Source organism: Chelmon rostratus, chromosome 18 (assembly GCF_017976325.1).
Source record: "Chelmon rostratus isolate fCheRos1 chromosome 18, fCheRos1.pri, whole genome shotgun sequence".
In the NCBI taxonomy this organism is placed as follows: domain Eukaryota; kingdom Metazoa; phylum Chordata; class Actinopteri; order Chaetodontiformes; family Chaetodontidae; genus Chelmon; species Chelmon rostratus.
In genome coordinates, this window is record NC_055675.1 from 5,023,293 (window position 1) to 5,043,353 (window position 20,061).

Genomic DNA, 20,061 nt, shown 5'->3' on the forward strand with positions numbered 1-20,061 from the left:
CAGCAGCGGTAAAAATGTGGTACCGTTTAACCGTTGGAAACTGTTCTAAATGTAACGTTTAATACGGAAAAAGTCGCGTTTACGCTATTTTACGACAGTTGTGATTGCCGTACGACAGAAGCCGTGTTCAGTCGCAACGTGGAGTTGTTTACTATTTCTGACAGTCCTCTTGGGTGAAAAAACTGATGTAATTCTTCAAACCCATCACAACCTGTTGGAAATTGGACTGTGTGCCTAAAGGAAGAAATGGGGAAGCCAAAGAAAAAGAGTGAGTGTGTGACAAAGTGTTTAAAATATCTCAAATGGCTTTCTAAACTGCGTGGTCTGGCTGTAGCTGCTTGCTAATGCTAACTACAAGTCTGCCTCCGTTTCATAACATGACAGTGACACAACTGTGTAGAACTGTTTCATTATGTCTCTCATTCCCATTTTGAAAACACTGCATGCTAAAGCCTTAATTCATACAGCTATTGACGATGGGTTTTGTAAACTGCACTGTCGCTTATTAGTTTAGCTAGCTAGCATTAGCTATACCTGGAGCTTGTACATGCAGCTTTCTACTTGTCTTTATTAAAGTACTCTAAAAGTAGTAACCTCACTGTACTGATTGCTCTGTGTCAGGTGATCTCAGCCGAGCTGAGTTGATGATGATGACCATTGCCGATGTCATTAAGCAGCTGGTTGAGGCTCATGAAGACGGCAAAGACATCAATCTCAACAAGTAAGTCTTCACCAATATAGACATATAGTTCACTTAAGGTCAAACTACACCCCACAAGCCTTTCAGGAAGCTCATGTTGTCTACAGACTACAGTAGATATAAAATATATTCATATTTATAAAATCATGGACTTCCTCCTGTAGTTTTAATACAGTACTGAAGGATTATAAACAGCCAGACATCTGACTAATGGTTTGTCACTGTTAAGTCTTAATCATATGTTAAATCCCTCTAAGAACCCAGTGCAGTGCGTTAGATGTACCTGTGTAAAGGCTGGCATCAGCTTTCAGAGGCAACAGTCAGTCAGCTGTCATTGTTACTGTTAATAACTGGCTGAAATTTCCCTTGTAGTTTTTCTGACAGTATGTCAATACAGCTGTTAATTAGCAACAGAACTTATGTGTTGTGATCTTTTTGGAAAAGCTTTCAAGTGAAAAACCTGTCTTTTCCTGTACCTGTATATTCATTGTATCTTTTGTGATTAATTCATTGGAAGACCCCTTTGAATTTTACTTGCATGTCTGTATATATCCCTTGTCATGGGTATTTGCCTGAGGAAGACCTGTAGTCAGTTGAGGTGCTAATAAAATTGAGCAGAGCTGTGGTTCTAGTGTGCAGGAACTCCTTGTGTTGCATTTGTTGTAAGAATCATGAATGAGATGCATGTATGAATCAATTTATCTGTTTTCAAAAGAGTGAAGACGAAGACTTCAGCTAAATATGGACTTGAAGCCCAGCCTCGATTGGTTGACATCATCGCTGCCGTTCCACCACAATACCGTCGTGCTCTGGTGCCCAAACTAAAGGCCAAACCCATCCGCACTGCTAGCGGGGTATGTAGCCCTTAACCTCCAGTCTGTCTCCCTGACCCGGGGTCAGCAGTTTAATGCTGAGCTCTGTAAGGCTTTCACAAAACAGACTAAAAATGCACATGAAGAAACACCACTGCAACACATGTCGTGTGATTGGCTCATTTATCTGGTGTTAAAGGCAGAATGTGACACCCTGCACGCTGTTATTGGCTGGAGGCTACACACCCATGGCCGAAAGGTTGATGCCCAAGAATGTTCCTGAACACAGCAAAATATGAAAGTACATACACACTCAACATTGTTTATTAGGAAAATATCAAATACTCATTCTACCTTTGAACTTCACAACATTTCCTCACAAATTTCCTAATAGTTTCCTGGAGGTGTTGACAGATTAAGAAATATACAGTATGACAAAATGAAAATGGATGCTGACCAAGCGATGGAGCCTCACATTTAAACCATGATGAGGTTCTCTTATTATTTTTGTAGAAAGTTTTGCATTTCTTTCAAACAAAGACACAAACTAAAGCACACTGAAAGAGATTACATTTAGCAAAGTATAAAAGTTGGTGCCAGTAACAGATACCTCATTACCAATTTATCACTAAAGAATAGAAGAAATGTTGAAATATTTAGTGCTTCTGTCTCCGTTGCAGATCGCAGTTGTGGCTGTGATGTGCAAACCACATCGATGTCCCCACATCAGCTTTACAGGCAACATCTGCGTGTAAGTGTTGCTGTTGGTTTTTTTAAGTTGACTTTCATATTGTTGCAGATCAGTAATGACATTTAGTTAAGGTTGACTTGGATGTTGTCAGCTGTAGATGTGAGAAGAATGTGATTGTGTCCATTAATGTAACATGTGTACATTAGTACAAGTTAAAGGATAAAAAGTGCAAGAGAGTAAGATGGAAGCCCTCAGTATGTCTTCCAGGTTTGTTTCATGTTTTTATCTAATGTTAAATGTAACTTGTACATCAACTTCTGCTCTGGCAGCTATTGTCCTGGTGGACCAGACTCAGACTTTGAGTACTCCACACAGTCCTACACCGGCTATGAGGTAAGGTAGTTCCATTCTGCCTCAGTGTCTGAACAAGGATACCATTCTGTTGGTGCTGACCTCTCTGTAAATTCCCCCTGCTTACTGTGACATATTATTGTAGCAGCTTTTGTATTTGCTTTTTCTTTGTCATTGTAGTATTTACAATTTGTTGAATTTCTCAAGTAAGATCACAGCTTTTAATTGACTTTTACAGTTTTGAATATTTTTTGTCTCTCTCTCTTGCTGATAGCCGACGTCAATGAGAGCAATCCGAGCACGGTATGACCCCTACCTTCAGACCAGACACCGGGTGGAGCAGGTCAGTGGGACCCTGCAGTCTATGCACTCACATTTTTGTCTTTTCCATGGCCCCAAAGTTTAGGCTTGGCTTACGATCATACAAAAATCAATCTAATCCAGTGGCTTCACAAGTCTGTCTGTGTTTAGCAGCTCTGTCTTCATTGTACATGATCACAAGCTGTACATGTTGCTAAAACTGCCATTTCCCCAAATCAGCTTCTGTGCAGTGATAGTCTAGCATTGATTTTATATATTTAGTATACAGTAATGAGCCTCATGGCTTTTACCCACCTGCCAAGGTCTGACTCCAGTTATTTGAAGGCCATTCATTCAAGCAGCAGTTTATGTCAAAATCTGTGCTTTCTCAATCTCAATTTGCCACTCTCATCTTTTTCATTGAGGCTGCCTCAAAGTAAAATTCCAATTTAATTTGCAAGACATAATAATTGTTATTGCAGAGAACATGTCATTATTTGGTTCACTTCACTGCATGTGACTGTGCTCTCAAACACAGACAGTAAAATGTCTCAGTATTGCCAAATTGCAGTGTTAGCAGTCGTGGACAACTTGTGTGTGTTCTGTGTGATGTGCAGCTGAAGCAGCTGGGTCACAGCGTGGACAAGGTGGAGTTCATCGTGATGGGCGGGACCTTCATGGCTCTGCCCGAGGAGTACAGAGACTACTTCATCAGGAACCTACACGACGCCTTGTCGGGACACACCTCCAACAATGTGGCCGAGGCCGTCAGGTACTCAGCAGCTGCAGGCTTCAGCCTGTGTCCTCCTCTATGTCTCATGCCAACGACTCGTCGTCCTGCAGTCGCTTCTATTGAGTTCTATTTCTATAGCAGAACAGTCACTTTGATGCTGGTGGTCCTTCTTTCTCTGACACAGCTGCAAGGCAGTGATGGTGTTACATTACTGGCAGTTTTGAAAATATTTTGATATCTCATAATCATCTTTTTATCGTCTGTGTAAAAGGTTATCCCTGTTCAGTATTTGTTTGCGTTGCACATTGCAGCTGCCCAGTACCATTTCAGAGAATATCTAACAACAGTCCGCACCAGAGGGAGCTATTCTACCATTTGTAGTGTTTCCCCCTGCATCCATCCATGTAGCTTTCCTCTGCCAAAACTATGTGACAGTAAGTGACATTACCCAGACTTACTAACATAGACTTAAAATAACTCCATAGCTTTTTATGGACATGTTTTAACTGTTAAAAAAATGCAATTGTAACAAATTAAATTGTCAACCAGTCATTCAAAACTAAAGGATGTTAGATTAGCAAAACAGAGGAAACAGAGAATGGTAGTAACTTCTCACATTTGAGAGGCTGGAGCCAGAGAGAGTTTGGAATCTTTCCCTGATAAATGACTTAATGACCAAATCTAAAAACTGCTGTCAGTTAATTTCCCATCCTTCAGCTCATCCATTACTCTCCTAATTACCTCAGCTCATGTCTCCTCCTCTAGTTTGTTCAGCAATGTTTACCCCACTGTTACTCACCCTTCCAACCCTATCCAGTGCAAAAGAACTGTTTCTCTGTGTGTGATATGCAACATGGGAAGGATTGTACCATATTGTTATCAGCATTTACATCATGATGTGTCTATAGTCACTCCACCTCTCTTTCCACTAGCTCACCACTACGACACAGCAAACATCCTGTAGGAAGCTAAGAGCCCACTATTCTCTCCTCAGGTTAAAACTGTTGAATGCACCCATTCAGAACTCAGGAGGATGATAAGTGAGGCCGCTCCCAATAAGTCCTCCACAGTAATTTCCATCGATTCCTCACTTACGGAGTTAGGCCAGCTTTGAATGAAATTGGCCACGGGTCTGCTCAGTATGGATGAGTAGCAACTTTTCAGATGACTTGGAGAAGATTCAAAGTCAAAGCAGAAATACCCATTTGTTGAAGAGTTGAAGACGTCATACAGACGATTTGACCAAATAATGGCTTTTCCACAGGGCCGAGGCTGTTTGTTTGTCAGCGGGGGCTATTTAATTCCCTAAAGTTCGATAAGGCCTGAGAGGCCAGATTGTGTGTCTCTGCCTGTGTATGTGTGTGTTTGTCACCGCTTGTGTGAGTAAGCTGAGTTTGCCTGAATTTTCCCTGCTCTGCTATCAGCATTCTTCGTTAAGATGCTGTGATTGGTGTAATTGTGGCGGCGGCTGCTCAGTTTGTGAAAGAGGAGGCACTTGATTTGGCGGACAGCTCTTATCTCTACCTCTGTGTGTGTGTGTGTGTGTGTCTGCGTGTGTGAGATATTTATGATGCGTGTTCGTGTCTTGAAGACAGCGTGCATGCATGATGCACATGTCTCTGTTTGTTACCGTGCTCACACCGCTCCTGATCCGATCACAGCAGCAAGATACCGCCAGATATTTGCCTGAGATAATAGACTTTTTATTGATTCATCTCATACAATCTGATCATTCTCTCTGGAGCATAAACTCCTGTAATTGGCATAAATCAGCCAGCAGACTGTAAAGGCTGGGCATTTATTGCCAGCAGATACAGAATCAGATGGAATATTAGCTGGCATGAGGGCAGCTAATAGTTTTTGGAGCAGCTGGAGTGGAGAAAATGACAGCTGGCTGGTGTGCTGGGATAAGACATGTCTGGTGGCTCGATTGTGTTGGTTTTGTATTTTTTTGTATTTTTTTTTCAGTTTCGATCAGCGACTCAAATAGGTTTCAAAGCAGCAGCGGTCTCAGGTTCAGAATCTGTCTTAAGATTACAGTTAAAGAATGACAAGGGGTCGTACTTTTGCACGTATAATCACTTTTTACATCTGGCTGCTTCTTTTAGTGCTTTATAGCTCCTTTAGTCAGCAGACCTGCTGCCGTCTGGTCACACGGTGTGCAGTTCAAACTGGTTTGGTGATCTTTTGCAAAGGTTTAATCTTGCCTTGCTCTTGGACAATGAGCAGTTAAGCTTGATCATGCAATTTAACCTTTTCCAGATATTTAATGTTTCCCTGGAAATGAAGTAATTAAGGATTTAGGAAGGGAGCGTGATATATAAATATGTACAGTGAAGAGTTTTAGAGATGGTTCGAGGATTGGAGGACTCGTATTGATAACTGGACAAATGTATTGTGTGCTCATGTGTATGTCTATATATGCATATAAACTAACTATCACTGTAATACTAACTTTAAAAAAGCAATATATATGATTTCATTCTTCCTTTAAATAGCCTGTATGAAAATGGGGTTGAAAGTAAACATTGCTAGTAATTGAAAAGTCATTAAATCATTAATGAATCATTTGTCATTGAATGCAGTAGCTGACTCCTGCTGCTCAGTGCTATCTTCAGGCCCTCACCTCCTTGGGGCAAACAAGCACAAATTGATTTATTAATTAAAACCTTTTATTTATTTATTTTTGCCCACATGGGGACAGCACAGCAAGCTGTAAACACAACATTGACATACAACACCTCATATAAATGATTGATTTAAGTGTTTAACTAAACACTCAATGTCTCATTTAACATTTTTTGCATTGCAATCTTGTTTTTTTCATGCTATCATCAGTTTCCTTCATTGCATTCACTGCATTGTGTGTCCTTAACGTGAGGTTAGTGTTAATTGTCTGGATAATGAGCCGTGCAAACTCACAGCATGTAAATTGATGTTGCTAAATGATCCCAGCATAGAGAGCACTCCAACATAGTCAGCAAGACTAAATAGTCCAATTAAAAAAAACCTTATTATATCAAAGAAGAATGGTATGATAAGATATGAGCATAATTTGAGCAAAAAAGTAAGTGAGGCAGTTTCCTCCTGCAGGTACTCTGAGCGCAGTAACACCAAGTGCGTGGGAATCACCATTGAGACGCGGCCCGACTACTGCCTGAAGCGACACCTCAGCGACATGCTGGGCTACGGCTGCACCCGGCTGGAGATAGGAGTCCAGAGCGTGTATGAGGATGTGGCCCGCGACACCAACAGGTCAGTGGGTCAGGGGCGAGTGAACGGACGCATGTAGATAAGACTGCAGACACGGTGCGATGGCTGCCGGCGATGCTGATCTTGTACCCTCAGGCTTTATAATTCAGCTGTGTATTTCTGTATTTCTACATGTCTGTTTCTTCCAGAGGCCACACGGTGCGAGCTGTGTGCGAGTCGTTCCACCTTTCAAAGGACGCCGGCTTCAAAGTTGTCGCCCACATGATGCCAGATCTGCCTAACGTGGGCATGGAGAGGGATGTGGAGCAGTTCATTGTAAGCAGTCACAAATATGATTTGTTGTTATATTCAGCATTTTAGATTATTTTTACATAATTATACCTTGAGCTGGCCATCTCCGGTCTTTGTGGCTGACAGGCCTTCATTCATAGCAGCACACAGCCGTCCATGGTGTCAGCTTAGTTAGTCATAATGTGTTGTTGTACAACTCCGATTCCAAAAAGTTTGGACGCTGTGGAAAATATAAAGAAAACAGAATGTGATGATTTGAAATTCTTTTTTTGACATATCCTCAATTGAAAACAGTACAAAGACATCATATTTAATATTGATGTTAATGTACCTCATCCGTGTCATTGATTGCAAGCTTCACCCCTTTGTGAACACATGATTGTATAAAGGAGATTACTACACGGGCTCAGGAACACTTCATAAACTGTTGTCGGTAAACGCAGTTTGTTTGCAATGGTGGACTGGGATTAGGGCTGTGCTCGGGAACCGTTCCCAAATGATGTCATGATTGTGATATCTCGATTTGAATTTGGCAAATGAAATCTACATGGTAATTTAAAGTAGGAATAATTCTTGCGTGCCATATTTGTCCCCACAGAGTAGCGCTGCGCTCCTAAAAAGACGATAAAATCACATCATTGGTATCGGACGCTGTCAATAAACCATAAGACACCAAAGTTCCAGAGGTTGGTTCTGCTGGATTTAAAGCTCAGTTACATTGCTTAAAATTTATATCCCAGTATAAATTAATTATCAGACAGTGACGACAGATACATCTGTTTCCTTATAATCCACACAGGACAAGACTCTGGGATTCTAGTTATTAGATACCTGGAGTAAAGACAAGATGGAGTCATTGTGTGTAGGTTCTCAACTACTAAGTACAGTTATATGATGAAATGCATCATTCATTTTATTGACATTGGAAGCAGCACTTTGCTTCCCTGTTTGAATGTTGTTTTGCTTGCTATCAGCAATCATCTATTATCTTTCTGACCTTTTAACAGTGTTGCGTGTGGTATCACCACTGATGATAGTTTACAGGCACATGTGATGAATTAATGATATGGGCGCTATGAATGTGACAGTTGCTCTTGCATAGTTGGAGAACTTCGCTGATGTGCCACAACTTCTGCTGGTCCTTTCACTGGCAGATCTAAAGAGTCAGGAGGCCTAGAGTATTGATGTGCAAACAGCTGATTGCAAAGGTTGTATTTACCCATTTATGACTAAATGTGGGGTGCAGACGAGGCTCCCGCGCCACAATGATGACGAGCAAAATGAATGGTGAACGGCGTCTTTCTGTCTTTGGGAGTAGTTTTAGTCTTGAATCTGCAGTGAGTGTTGCATCTAACCCCTGGAAGTGTTGTTGTGGCTTTGTGCTACATAACATTTATTCTAGGTTTTAAACTTTGCCGTCAGAATGAAATCAATTTAGTTTGTATTAATCGACATGCAGTTATAGTCCGTGTGAGGTCAGCTACTGCTGTATCAGAGAGGCTAGTTGGATGGGAAACAACTTGCACAGTCTGCAGCTGGCATGCAAATGTGCATTTATTTGAGCATAAATGGGTAAATGTATGTCTTCACTGCACTGAGATCAGCTGGAACTCATTATGATATCATGTTAGAAGAGGCTGTTAAATCTAGTCTTGTTAGTATCCCTACTTTCATCTTTGACTCTGACTCTTCATTTTCTACCCCCTACCTGAACCAGGGTTTGTATTCCCCCCCCGCCCCCCCGCTTTTATTGGTGCAGTTGGTGAGAGGCAGGGGTAGATGATGGTAGTGTGGCAATCGGCAGTTACATGTGGCATCTAGGCCTGTGGTAGCATGGTAGCAGCTAACAATAGCTAAAGTGGTGGTAGTATGATAGTATCTTAGCAGTTAGTATTGGCAGCTAGCAGTTAACATTAACAGTATAGGTGAATCTAGCTGTATTGTCTTCTTCTGTTCCTCTTAGCAGTTAGCGGTTAGCACTTAACATTACCTAAAGGGTAGCATTGGAACTGTATTGTCTTCTTCTGTTCTTCTCAGCGGTTAGCATTAGCATTAACATTAGCATTAGCTAAATGGTAGCATCGGTACTGGCCACTACCTGGAGCATCTCTGGGTCAGTTGAACGTGGCGGTGCTGTTTGGATTGTGTAGGAGCAGTGTGAACTGGCACTAGGGGGGGTGACTCTGGGACGCCAGAGTTCACCGCCTAGCCTCCTGGAGGTGTAGTGGGACTAAGTAGGCGAAACACTGTTGAAGGGAGGTTTCCACCTGATGACCCCCAGAGACGTGTTAGGAATCACTGCTCTTTGGCATGTATAGAGGCAGATTAGGGGTCCAAGGTTCTTCACTGAGAATGAATCCTCTTTTTGAGCAGAAGTATCTTGTGTTTAAATTAACTGACAATAATTAAAATCCTTAAATGTTCTTTGCAGAAGATGATTTATTATTTTGAGTTTCAGGTAGAGAAAAAAGTTTAAGTAGAAATGACAAACAGAACAGGTAAAACCTCCAGACTTAGAATAATGCCAGTAAAGTTATGCACCAAGTTGATCATTAAGTTTATTGTTTGTGACATTAGCAATCGTGTTCTTTTTGTTTTTGCGTGGCCTCAGGGTGCGTCATCACTACTTATCTCACAGTGGTATACTAACAAGTTTTACATGTTGCATCTTAAAATAGAAACGGAAGAGCCGTGACAGTCGACTCACAGTCCCAACTGTGATGTGACTCAATAGAAAATCCTGTCAGATGTCTCTCAGCAGCAGGCTCACTTTGCAGCCCTGATTGGAAACCCAGCTATAATATGAATGAGCGGAATTAGACTGTGCTCCCTCCCAACATGCCTGACTGTAGGATGTAAATGAAGACTCTGAGGCTCATCTGGTTTATTTTTACGTTGATGAAGCACAATTCTAACGATTAGAAACACAATGAAGGAAAAGAAAAGATCTTGCTAATTGGTGCAGGTGAGACTCTGACGCACCCCCCGTGACTCATCAAATATGTCAATCATTGTCTCAGAATTAGCAATAGTAACAATTTCTCTCCCCTTCACCTATTAATTCCACTATTTATGGATTTTTTTTTTTGTAATGACGTTTCTGATTACTGGCAGTGTGGTGCTTCACAGGGTTTTGCATTACAATGGAGCTGTCTGCAGAGGTGAAAAAGTTTAAAACCTTGATTTTGCTCTGTAATGAGCTGCAAATAAAAGGGGAAAAACAACAAAAAAAACTCAAGGTATGAAGTGAATCTTTGTTCTGCTCGGAGGGGCTGACTGATGAGATGTAAGAGTATGTCTACACTGAGCCAGCTCAATTTAAAACTGCATTTCTTCTCACTGTGATCCTCTGTGCACGTCGTGGAGGTGTCTTCACTGCTGCAAGGCTGAGCTTTTCAAAAATGGACAAAAGATGATAGCGGATCAATACCGCTCTCATGTTTGTGTGTACAGAATGAATTTGGAGCCAGGAGGTGGTTAGCTTAGCTTAGCTTCACATAAAGGCTGGAAGTAAGGAACCAGCTAGCCTGACTCTGTAAAAACTGAACAAGACCAAGAGGCTACAGCCATGCTAGCAGCTCTGTGTGGCTGTACTTAGGCACAGATATGCTCTGACTTTTGCTATTATGCACTAATTAGCACTGAACGCAACGCAGAGCTGAGGCTGATGGGAATGTCATTAGCTTTGCAGGTATTTGGTCGTAAACCTAAAGAGAGTGCTGGACAAGTTAAAACTTTGACCTGAACCATGCTTCATCATTGGCATTTCTGCACTGCAGTTTCTTGTTACTTATCGGCCGGCTCAGACTGTACGCTGATGCTGATGTTATCTATGAGAAGCTCACATTGGCTGATACATGGGATGGGCTGTAAATAAAACACATTGTACTGTGGGTGATCACGGAGAGCAGGGAAGGATCGAGTGGAGGTTTAATGAGCTGAGCCTCAGCAGAGAAACCAAAACGTCTGCTCCGGTGGTGACCAGATGTCAGCTGTGATGCACAGTCTTGTTGTTTATTCACTGACAGACTGAGGACAAGGAAGAAGTGATTTAACTGCTGTCTTATTGATTTCCCTGAAAACGCTAGATTGTACGCCGGTGTTATTTAGAGTTGTGAGAAAGCGGAGCACCATTTCAGTTTTCTAGAGGCTATTTTTTACGCGTTGTTGTCAGCGCTGACGGAGGAAAAAGCGGATGAGCTGTACTGTTATGATGTCATTCAGGACACTTCCAATCTCCTAAGCATCAACAGCTCTGAGTGCTTTATTTTGCACAGAAAAAGATTTAAGTTGTGGGAGAGAGCGTGTGTCTTCCTGCAGATTTGTTACATTACCTGTGTGTGTGTGTGTGTGTGTGTGTGTGTGTGTGTGTGAATGTGTGTTTGATGGTAATATTGAGGGCAGCAGCAGGTCGGCGCTGTGAGAGGAAGCAGATTAAATGTGTATGTGGCCCCTCGGAGTCCCTTTGCTTTCCTGTAACCCTTCCTCTGTCACCTCTCCTCTCCCGAGACTTAATTCCTTTCTTTGTCTTTGCTGTCTTTTTCCTCCGTGTGTAGTCTCAGTATTTTCTCCCTCCTGTCTCCTTGTTTGTCTTTTTCCCCTCATCCCTTTCTCTTGTCTCCATTATCTTTCACCTTATCTTTTTCTTTTCTCTCCTCTCCAGTCGTAACTTTTCGCTTGATGCTTTCTCTTCTCTTCTGTCAGCCGCTCTTCTTCCCATCTCTCCTGTCACGTCGTCTATCTCCTCTCTGCCTCTCTCCCCTCCTCTCTCTTATCACACTAAGACTTTCAGATGATGCAGCTCGTGCATGGTGTGGGGAGCGTGGCTCCCCTTTGTTCCTCCTCATCATATCTAATCTTCCATGTCACGCCTCGCGGTAGTGTGTGGGGAAAATATGCAGGTTCTTCTTCACTCTTCACTCCAGGATCCAATCTAAGCATCTCAGGATTTTTCCACTACTTTCACTTCCAGCCTCTCTTTCTAGATACACTGTGTGTTCAAAGTGTAGCAGTGAATTTTTTATAGATTCCCCCTGGAGACTTTCCAGGAAATTGTTTGGACCTAAGATGATGAAACACATTTCTATTCTTAACAAGTTAGTACACGCTTAAATCCAGGATGCCTATGCTCATGTGGTCTCAATTAAAGGTGCCCTGTGGAGTTTTGACCACTAGTAGCGCTATGGAGCAATGTTTGAGGATGCAGTATTGATCCATAGTTGCTGGTGGTAATAAAGAAGCAAAGTAATGTGGCTGCAAAGACAGTAAAGGAGTAGACGATAAACATGGCTGTAAGAAGAATTTAAAATTAAAACATAACTGGCTTTGCAGATGTTGTATGAAGAGGGGAATGCATTTCACAACAGTTAGTCCAATTTGGCAAAAAACACTGAACTGAAAAATAACTTTAACTTTAACCAGGTTAAATTAAATTAAGTTCAAGTCCAAATTTCAGACATCCACAGAGTAAAGACTTAAAGCTGCTCTAGTCATTATTTTTATGTATCAACAACAGATCCAAACACTGAATCGCTGTTAAAGTGGTTGCTCGTAGTGATGAACTTGCAGAGGATTGTCTCTGGCCGCCGTTTAGCGCCTTTAAGCGCATTCTTTTGATTTTACGTCCCTCAACTTTATTGTTTCAGACGCAGCTCGCAGCTGTTTTCAGGACAAAAAGCTCCAAAAACCCACCGTCCATGGCTTGCTCAGCACCAAACAACAGCTGCGATTGCAAGCTTGATTAAATGATAAGATTTGCAGTTTGAAGTTTGTGTTTCACAGAGTACAGTGTGAAGTTAAAGACAGTCTTCTGTCAGTGTAAAAATGTTCAAAGCCTCTGAAGGATTTGGAAGTGGTTGTATCAAATATGAATTTGACAGAGGAACACATTTTGTTTTGTTGTTTACACTGGATTGTGTTAACTTAAGTCGGAATAATATTAAAGGTGATATAATCTACACATAGGGGAAATCAAGCATTTCATTGTAGGGATATTTGTCATCTGAAGACTGAGCAAAATGTTTGTGGTGATCATTTTGGCCGTAACCGGGCAGCCTGTCCTACTCTAAGACTCCGCTGCCTCGTGACCCTTAAAAGGATTAAGCAGAAAAATATAATTAATGGACGCCATGAATGGAAATTCCAGCCCATACGTTTTGCTTGCTTGCTGTATCCAGTTGGATGAGAATGGCGAGCAAATGGTGCAAATATGATGCAAATAGCAGCTGATTTTTCAGTCCAGGGATGTTTACTTAAACCTGAAACAACCCCCATGAAAATGAGTAATAATAACTCCATTCAGCCGTCTCGGTACAGAGTTGTTGAGTGCTGGTTGGCAGTGGGGATTTCTTGATTTTCTTTTCAGCCATTATCTGCTGCCTGTATATATTGTCCTGCTCAGCCTGGATGACAGACCAGTTTAGGAGTCACTGTAGGGAGAGGGCAGCGGCAGGGGAACTTTGCATCCTCCTTGCGTCTGTCGTTGCTTTCCTGATAAAGAAATTCGATTTCAACTTTCTCCCAGCCCGAGACCCTCTCTCACTTATCTCCCTCGTACAGATGCTCCCTGTCCTCGGGGAGGCATCCTTAACAGGGTTCCTCTCCACCAACCAACAGGAGCTCTGATATGTGATCCAAGATGGTCGCAGGTGCAAAATAGTGTTGAGTCTCCTTTTTTTTGGTGCGGAAGCATCATTTGTCAGATTGTCCCCCTCCCTTTAGGTTTAGTGCGGGGCCGTGTGGAACATGTCCTCATGTGATTATGAGCTGTGACGAGAGAGAGATTATGAGATACTGATAATGTGGCCTATTTTGGAGAATGCGCCTCGATTCCAGATCTTCACGGTTCTGATCATGATAGTCAGTACAGGGGGAGGAGAATGACTGGAAATCACACTGATTCCCATCGCTGCACTAAACCAGACACCAAAATCTTGTTTCTTCAATTGAATAACTGAACTGCTGTGCTGCTTCTTTGATATCTGCTTTATGCACTCTCAGTGGAAGTCTGCTTCTACATTCAGGAGTCATTGCCTTTGCAAATGGTGAATTTTTGTACAACCTAAACATTTCCAGACCAAGACAGAGAACTCTGATCTACACTTTAATGTTTTTCATGGTTCTGTGTGTTTCCTGCAGGAGTTTTTCGAGAATCCAGCATTCAGACCCGATGGCTTGAAGCTGTACCCAACGCTGGTGATCCGAGGTACAGGTCTGTATGAGCTGTGGAAGACGGGCCGGTACAAGAGCTACACACCCAGTGCGCTGGTGGACCTAGTGGCCCGAATCCTGGCACTGGTGCCGCCCTGGACACGAGTCTACAGGGTGCAGAGGTGAGACAAAGAATGGGCCTGGTGGTGATGGTCGCACATAGTAGATTAAAGCTTCATTAAAGTGGAACTCCATACTGTACATATAATCACATTCTTGTTGACGTGTGTAAAAAAAAAAAAAAAAAAAAAAAAGTAGTAGTAAACCTGTCAAATAAATGAAAGCAGAACAGACTGAAGCCATTTCCTCGTGAAATTTCCTTTATGTGACCACACCATCAAAATGATAAACACAGGGTTTTAAAAGACCAGTGTGTAAGATTTAGGGGGATCTGTTGGCAGAATATGGCAGAAATGGAATAGATTATTCATAACTATGTTTTCAATAGTGTATAATCACCTGAAAATAGGTATTTATTTTATACCTTAGGATGAGCTTTTTATAAATGAAACAGAATCTGAAAAAAATCAAATGATTTCATCGGACCCTACTTTTGTTACCTTAGACAGAGCTCCTTATATGTATAGAGGAAGCAGATCCTCTTCCACGAAGTCGGCCATGTTTCTACACGACCCCAGAATGGACAAACCAATCACTGGCACTAGAGAGAGCAAACAGATCTCCTAAGCTAAAAGGGGTGGGGTTGATGCTGTTGCTATGGATGACATCATGAGTGAAGTCCACAGTGATTGGTGTCTGACAGGTGACTGGTCTGTGTCAGTCAATGTGAAATAAAATATTCATCATCACAGAACAAGTTGAGTTAGATTTGGATGGATAGACGGAGGCGTGGATTCATTTTTATGTGCTTGCATCTGCAGTATCCCATTTTGAAGCCACTCCTCCATCATTTTATGTATCATCTGCTCCCTGCTCTCGTATGGCCTATCAGGGACATCCCCATGCCGCTGGTGAGCTCCGGAGTGGAGCACGGCAACCTGAGAGAGTTGGCGCTGGCCAGGATGAAGGACATGGGCACTGAGGTGAGACTCGAAGGCCTCTCGCATTAGACCAAAAGACACCGTGTCAGCTTATTCAGGGTGTGGAAGCTAATAGACTTTTCCAGCTGGGATGTGATCCAAACGAGCACCGTAGAACCCTGGTGGTGGCGCTGCCAACAAACCAATGCTGGCTGAATAATTTGCATACGTCGCTCTGACAGAATAAGATGACAGATTAAAGAACCTGCCATGTATAGTTTAGAACTGCTGGAGCATAGAATTGGAGCACCCTCCCTTCCATGCCCGCCCCTCACATTTTATTGAATTTATGAAGAAAGTTGATGAAGTCAAAGCGTGAAAACAGCAGGCGAGGGTTCACCAGGTTCAGCAGCACAACACATGAAGCAGAAGACCCCTGACCAACTTCCATCAAAACAGCCTCAGGATAAAGAGCCTCGTCCAAACTGTTCATCAGAAACACCTATGGGGGTAAGGAGCCTCCTGTAAGCTCCTATTAGAAACAAGCAAGGCGTTTAGTAACCGTGAGGCTGAAATAACACCACACTGAAATCAGCTACAACTTCTGCTCTTTCCCCTCCACTGTAAAACTTAAGTTTTGCTCTGTGTTGACCCGAGAACATTTTTCTAGCATTATTCATTATTAAAGAGAAAATCTCTTATACAGACTGAGCCACAGAGTGGTGGCAACCGCGTCAGAGATGTGTTACACTTTATGTCACTACATTTCCAGCAAACTGTGTCTTGTGCTCAGTTCAATCTATTCAACCTAGTTTCCCACTGAGTTTTCCAAACTTTTCCAACCAGCTCGCAGTTTAGTGCAACTTGCTGAGTGTCGATAAACACAAGCAGAAATCTGTCGTCTTACTTTTCAATATAAATCTGTAATACTTTTTTTTTATCCTTTAAGGAATTGGACTTCATCCATGTAGCTGAAAGCCTTTAAAGTAATAGTTCTTATGATTTCAGACTGTGGTAACAGCAGGTTTGGTTTAATACTACAGGGTTCAGTATTCTGTGGGCAGCAAACACTCCTTGAGCAGCTGCTTTGTCAGTAATACAGCAGAACAGCATCTGGTGTATCCCTTTACAGTGCAGCCAAACAAATAGGTTTTCACTAATCTGTCTTTTTCATCATGCCATGAGCAACTGCTCTCTGATTTGATGCTGCATACAGCGGGAGTGTATTCAAACGAGCGGGGCACAGTGGTTGCCTTGCTGAGGAGTGGGATGTGTGCAGCCTTCCACCTGCAGCGTCTCACTGTGTTGTTTCTCCGTGCGCAGTGTCGAGACGTGAGGACCAGAGAAGTGGGCATTCAGGAGATCCACCACAAAGTCAGACCTTACCAGGTAATGATCGGCATGCTGGAGACAAAGTGCGTTCACGTGATAGAGTTGGATGAATGGATGAAATGTTGTGCTGTCCAAGACGCGGATTATTTTAAAAAGCTCCTGTTTATCAAGTGGCGTGTGTTTTTTGCACAACCATCACTAACTGAGTGTGTGTCCAGGTGGAGCTGGTGCGGAGGGACTACGTGGCTAACGGCGGCTGGGAGACCTTCCTGTCCTACGAGGACCCGGAGCAGGACATCCTGATTGGTCTGCTGCGTCTGCGTCGCTGCTCCCCGCAGTCCTTCCGTCCGGAGCTGAAAGGAGGTGTGTCCATTGTCCGCGAGCTGCACGTTTACGGCAGCGTCGTCCCCGTAAGCAGCCGAGACCCCAGCAAGTTCCAACACCAGGTGGCTATACGTTCTCACACACACACACACACACACACTCTCCACGTATTAAGTAGATACCCAGACACCATAACTCTGTTTATCTGTTCCTTTCCCTCCCTCTTGTTTAGGGGTTTGGTATGATGCTGATGGAGGAGGCAGAGAGAATTGCCAGAGATGAACATGGCTCTTTTAAATTAGCTGTCATCTCAGGTGAGACACAAAACAGCATCATTTGTCCTCTTCACATCTAAATACAAACATCTGTATAAGCTATGTCAAGACTTTAAAAGGTCAGTACGAAACCAAATCTCACAAGGAAGTAAAACCACTGCAAGTTTAAACATTTGAATTAGACTTAGGGTCTAGTGGTTTGAAGTCTGTATAAAGTTTACACCTCTACAACATATTTAAGTCATTTAAGCATTTCCAACTTGATAAACAGAATATTTCAGGTTTCTTTTCAACAACTTTGGACATCTTACATCGTGCATCTGAAAAAAAGATGTTGCAGAGCTGAATGATGTGAACACACAGCAACGCAAACCTGCAGCCAAAAGTTAATTAGTATGATGATAGAAGCAGAAAAATGTTTTGGTGAAGCAGTTTATATGGTTGCTTCATTGTAATGCTGTTTCAGTCTTAATTCAATGGTACCTCGCATTGTAAATGGTCTCATCGTATGTTATTTGATGCCAGCATCATTTGCACAGTTTTGCATTTCAAAAATAAAACGTGAAACATCACTTTTGCTCAAATAAGTTGGAAAGGAGGCAGTGACACAGAGGATTAACGAGGCGCGGTAATAGGACGTTTGCTACAACCAACAGAATAATGAGTTATAGCGGACTCGCCTGGCGTGTGAAGGTGTGCGTGGTTAGTCTGCAGCAGCCTGATGTCATTGATGCGTGATGAAATCAAGGTACAGTGTGCTTTTAGATTTATAGATCAATGCAGTGCATTAAACATTCATTTCTGATGCTGATTTCAACACATCTGCCGCCAAAGCGTGCGTCAGCCTCTAGTTATTTTGTGCTCACAAGTGAAAAGAAAAATCGATTACATGGAAGGTACAGCAGAATTGTTCCAGTTTTCCCAGCAGTGGCCTCCTCCCACACTGAGCACCTCGCCGTCTTCTCTGGTGTGTTTTGCAGGTGTAGGAACGAGGAACTACTACAGGAAGATGGGATATGAGCTGGAGGGACCGTACATGGTGAAGGACCTGTATGGACCTGGACTGGACTGAATCTGGACAATGTTTTTATCTGGCCAGTGGACACAGGCGCACACATTATTTTATTTATCAAGATAATATCCTCGGGACACAGTTTCTGCAGTGCGTTTCGTGGAACTTTTGTAGCATCAGAGGAGATAACGGCTGGGTTTTTCTCTCAGTCCGGGCTTTTTATCTGGTGCACAGCAGGCCGTGCTGTTGCATCTCCTCCACTTCATGTAGATAAGGAGACGGTGTGAGAGGGTGCGAGGGGTAAAGTTATTTCAGATGAAGCCAGAGCATCTTGTGGACAAGGTTTTAGTTCAATTTTAGATACAAACGTTCTTTACTGCGACAGAAAAGGAGTGTTTTTTGTTTTTAAGTTAGGTTTTAGTCTGCTTCTTTGACACACAAACAGTCGCATGTTGGTATTTTAGCTTTCCACATTGAAACAAATGGGTAGCACCTGTGCCTTGCCAACTCTGATCCAGTCTGACAAGGAATGAGAACAATCCTGCTAAACGGCAAAGAGAAGTCTGAATGTCTAGGTATACCTGAAATAATTTCTGTGTCCGTCTGGGACTAGAAACCTGTTTAGCATCACGCTTTGAGTTAATCATGTTTATGTTGCCATTAAATAGGAAACTCATTATGAGTCAAGCGTTCATTAGTGTTTGGCAGTGGATGAATGAACAGTTGGAAGTGTCCTCGCTGGGCAGCCGTTGTGTAATTGCTCAATTTTGATTTATAGGGCAGGAAATTGAATATTAGTGTTACATAAATTGCTTTTTAAAGCCCCCCAGTTAATCCTATTTCATGTTTTTCTGTCATGCATTCTTGGGCTTCGTGTATTCTGGGAAATTCTAGATGTTGAACACATCTCTTGACTTTTTTTTTCCCTCGATGAATAAAGTATATTTCAGTTTCTGTTTGCGTTCTGCTTTGTGGGAGAAAATGCTGCAGGAATCATTGCAAGACATTTCGATAATTAAACCTAAATGAGAGAAAAGCCTAAAAGGTTTCAGCCTCCGAAGAAAGGTCACATTGTATGAGTGGCTCCTATAATGTATTCCCCAATGTCAAGGGTGCACGCCCCAGCAGGAGACCCCTGATGATTGCCCTATGAGAGACTTTTACTGGCTCATTTGACACAGCCTTTCCAATTACATCTCCATCAGTTACCTGTCTATTGAGCAATGACCGAATGCTGTGTTCAGCCACACTGTTACTGGAAAGGGTTTGTCATTTGAGAAATGGCTAGCAATAAAGTGCAAAAAGCTCATGCGGCGACCTATGTCTCATATAGATTCCAACTGCACGGAGCAATTGAAGCTGAGCGGCCATGCGTAATTTCCTGGATGCGGCCCCTGCGTCGTGACTGTGCTGTGCTGTGTGTCGGTGTTGCAGTCCTGACGCATTGAAGAATAGGCCACGCTCAGGCTTTCTCTCCACGCTTGCTCACTCCGGCTATCAGTTGTGAAATCAGAAAGGACTTTCCCTCCGCTCACACTCGCTGAGTCTGTGCTGAGCTGATTTGTGCTGCAGAGGAGGCAGAGTTCGGTCTAATCTTCACTGCAACACGGGGCAGAAGTGTAGCAGGTTCAGTTAAAGTCTGCTGAAGTGAAGGTTACAGGGCCTGTCCACAACAGTTACCAGAGTAAAAGAAGAGAACAAGGATCCAAGTGTGTTGATGCTGTATTCTGCTCCCCTCCCACATAATGTTTGCATTATCTGATTGCAATTCATGCAACCCCATGCTAGCAGTGTGGCTCTAGAGACAGCAGCATCAGCCTGTCAGTCAAACTCAATAA

General features: G+C 42.6%; 1 protein-coding gene across 1 annotated transcript; it reads left to right on the forward strand.

Moving 5' to 3' along the window:
* The first annotated feature begins 126 nt into the window (after nt 1–126).
* elp3 (elongator acetyltransferase complex subunit 3) lies at nt 127–19,177 on the forward strand. Its single transcript, XM_041958818.1, has 15 exons — nt 127–268; nt 622–721; nt 1,416–1,554; nt 2,193–2,263; nt 2,533–2,596; nt 2,829–2,897; nt 3,472–3,626; nt 6,681–6,842; nt 6,989–7,115; nt 14,229–14,422; nt 15,253–15,343; nt 16,604–16,669; nt 16,831–17,058; nt 17,169–17,250; nt 18,192–19,177. Exons 1-15 carry the CDS (start codon nt 247–249, stop codon nt 18,281–18,283), a joined length of 1,662 nt encoding a protein of 553 aa, XP_041814752.1. The 5' UTR covers nt 127–246; the 3' UTR covers nt 18,284–19,177.
* Nucleotides 19,178–20,061: the final 884 nt, after the last annotated feature.